At 41.2% G+C, this 1419-nt stretch overlaps 1 protein-coding gene across 1 annotated transcript in view; it reads right to left on the bottom strand.

Annotated features, from left to right (window-relative positions):
- Nucleotides 1-1258, bottom strand: part of LOC101860839 (sialate O-acetylesterase) — a gene marked incomplete in the record, with an annotated part of 15141 nt that extends 13883 nt beyond the window's left edge. The window contains 1 exon segment of the mRNA XM_013087050.2: nt 931-1258. Within this exon segment, the coding sequence (XP_012942504.1) occupies nt 931-1039 (109 nt within the window).
- Between the last annotated feature and the right edge of the window lie 161 nt (nt 1259-1419).

The raw sequence follows: 1419 nt of genomic DNA, 5'->3' as shown, positions 1-1419 counted from the left end.
GGGGGGGGTTGGTTGGACTGCTTGTTGGGTTGTTGTTCTTTTTTCTGTTGTTGTTTTTTTCGTCAGTTATTATAAATAGCTGCTTGCCAGCATTGCAACTATGTCCTTATAATATCATTTTTTTATTTTTAAAAATTATACTCCTCCTTGTTTTTCTCATTCATCATAAATACTTGCTCGCCTGTATTTCAAATTTGTTTTTATGCTTACATATCAATTCTATCTTCTTTTCCTTTCGTTTGCTTGTTTCTTTGTTTGCTTGCTTGCTTGTTGGTTGTTGTTTTTTCGGTTTTTGTTTGTTAGTTGTTGTTGTTTGCTCTTGTTGGGGGTGGGGGGTTGGGGGGTTGTTTGTTTGTTTGTTGTTGCTTTTTTGTGTGTGTTCTTTTTGGGGGGGCGGGGTGGGGGTCCTGTTGTCCTCTTTCATAACAAGTACCTGCTTGCCTGTATTGCAACTGTGTCTTCGCGTACCTTAAACTTTTCTTATTTTCTTAACGTTTTGGTGGGTAATACGTCATGATCGTATCTTAAAGCCTGCCAAAAATGCTAACGTATACATATTTCAAATCGGTCGCTTCTAAGGACAAGCAAGCTAACCCAGATTTCGGGGGTTTCCAAAAATCTTCACGTTCACCAAAAGTGGGCATTGCCCTACCTATAGGAAAAGTTTGGTTTCATTGGTGCGTATATAAGTTTGATTATAGAGAAAACTCTCCTTGTCTTTGAAAGAAACTGAATAAGGTTCTAAAAACGTTATCTTCGATTTTCTCAAAGCAGCATTTTTCGGGATATCCCCCTTGTACTTAAGAGCAACCAATTAAACTTGTTGGAACAAATCAGGAAATAGATTTACGACCTGCAACAGTAAAAGTGATAAGAAAAATTTGCCTAAACTTTCAAAACGTTCAGACCACGGTGATAGTCACAACATACCTGCTGTATGCCCGGCGTCTTGGGCGGTCGTCTGCAAGACATTTCGGCTGTGTCCTGAGCCAAGCAGACCCGTGAGGACAAGAAACAAACACAAACAAACTTTTCTCATAGTAGCTGCAGTTGTAGGTGTAGTTGTAGTTGCAGTTGTAGTTGTAGTTGTTGCAGTAGTTGCAGTTGTAGTTGTAGTTGATGTGGTTGAGGTTGAGGTATCGGTCTGTTTTGTTGGCACCGCGTTCTGGCGCTTCCCCCGTCAAGCGACCGCGACTTGTAAGTCTAAGGCTTATCGCGAGAACTTATGTCTTCACGGCAGCATGATTGTAGAGTGGTGGTAGTTACCTTTATAGCATCTGTGACTTCTCTGGAAGCACAATCATACTTTTGGAGAAGAGAGAGAAAGAGAGAGAAAGAGAGAGAGAGAGAAAGAGAGATATAGAGAAAGAGAGAGAGGGAGAGGGAGAGGGGAGAGAGAGAGAGAGAGAGAGAGAGAGA

Source organism: Aplysia californica, unplaced genomic scaffold, assembly GCF_000002075.1.
Source record: "Aplysia californica isolate F4 #8 unplaced genomic scaffold, AplCal3.0 scaffold00537, whole genome shotgun sequence".
In the NCBI taxonomy this organism is placed as follows: Eukaryota; Metazoa; Mollusca; class Gastropoda; order Aplysiida; family Aplysiidae; genus Aplysia; species Aplysia californica.
This window is presented reverse-complemented; position numbering and strand designations above follow the sequence as displayed.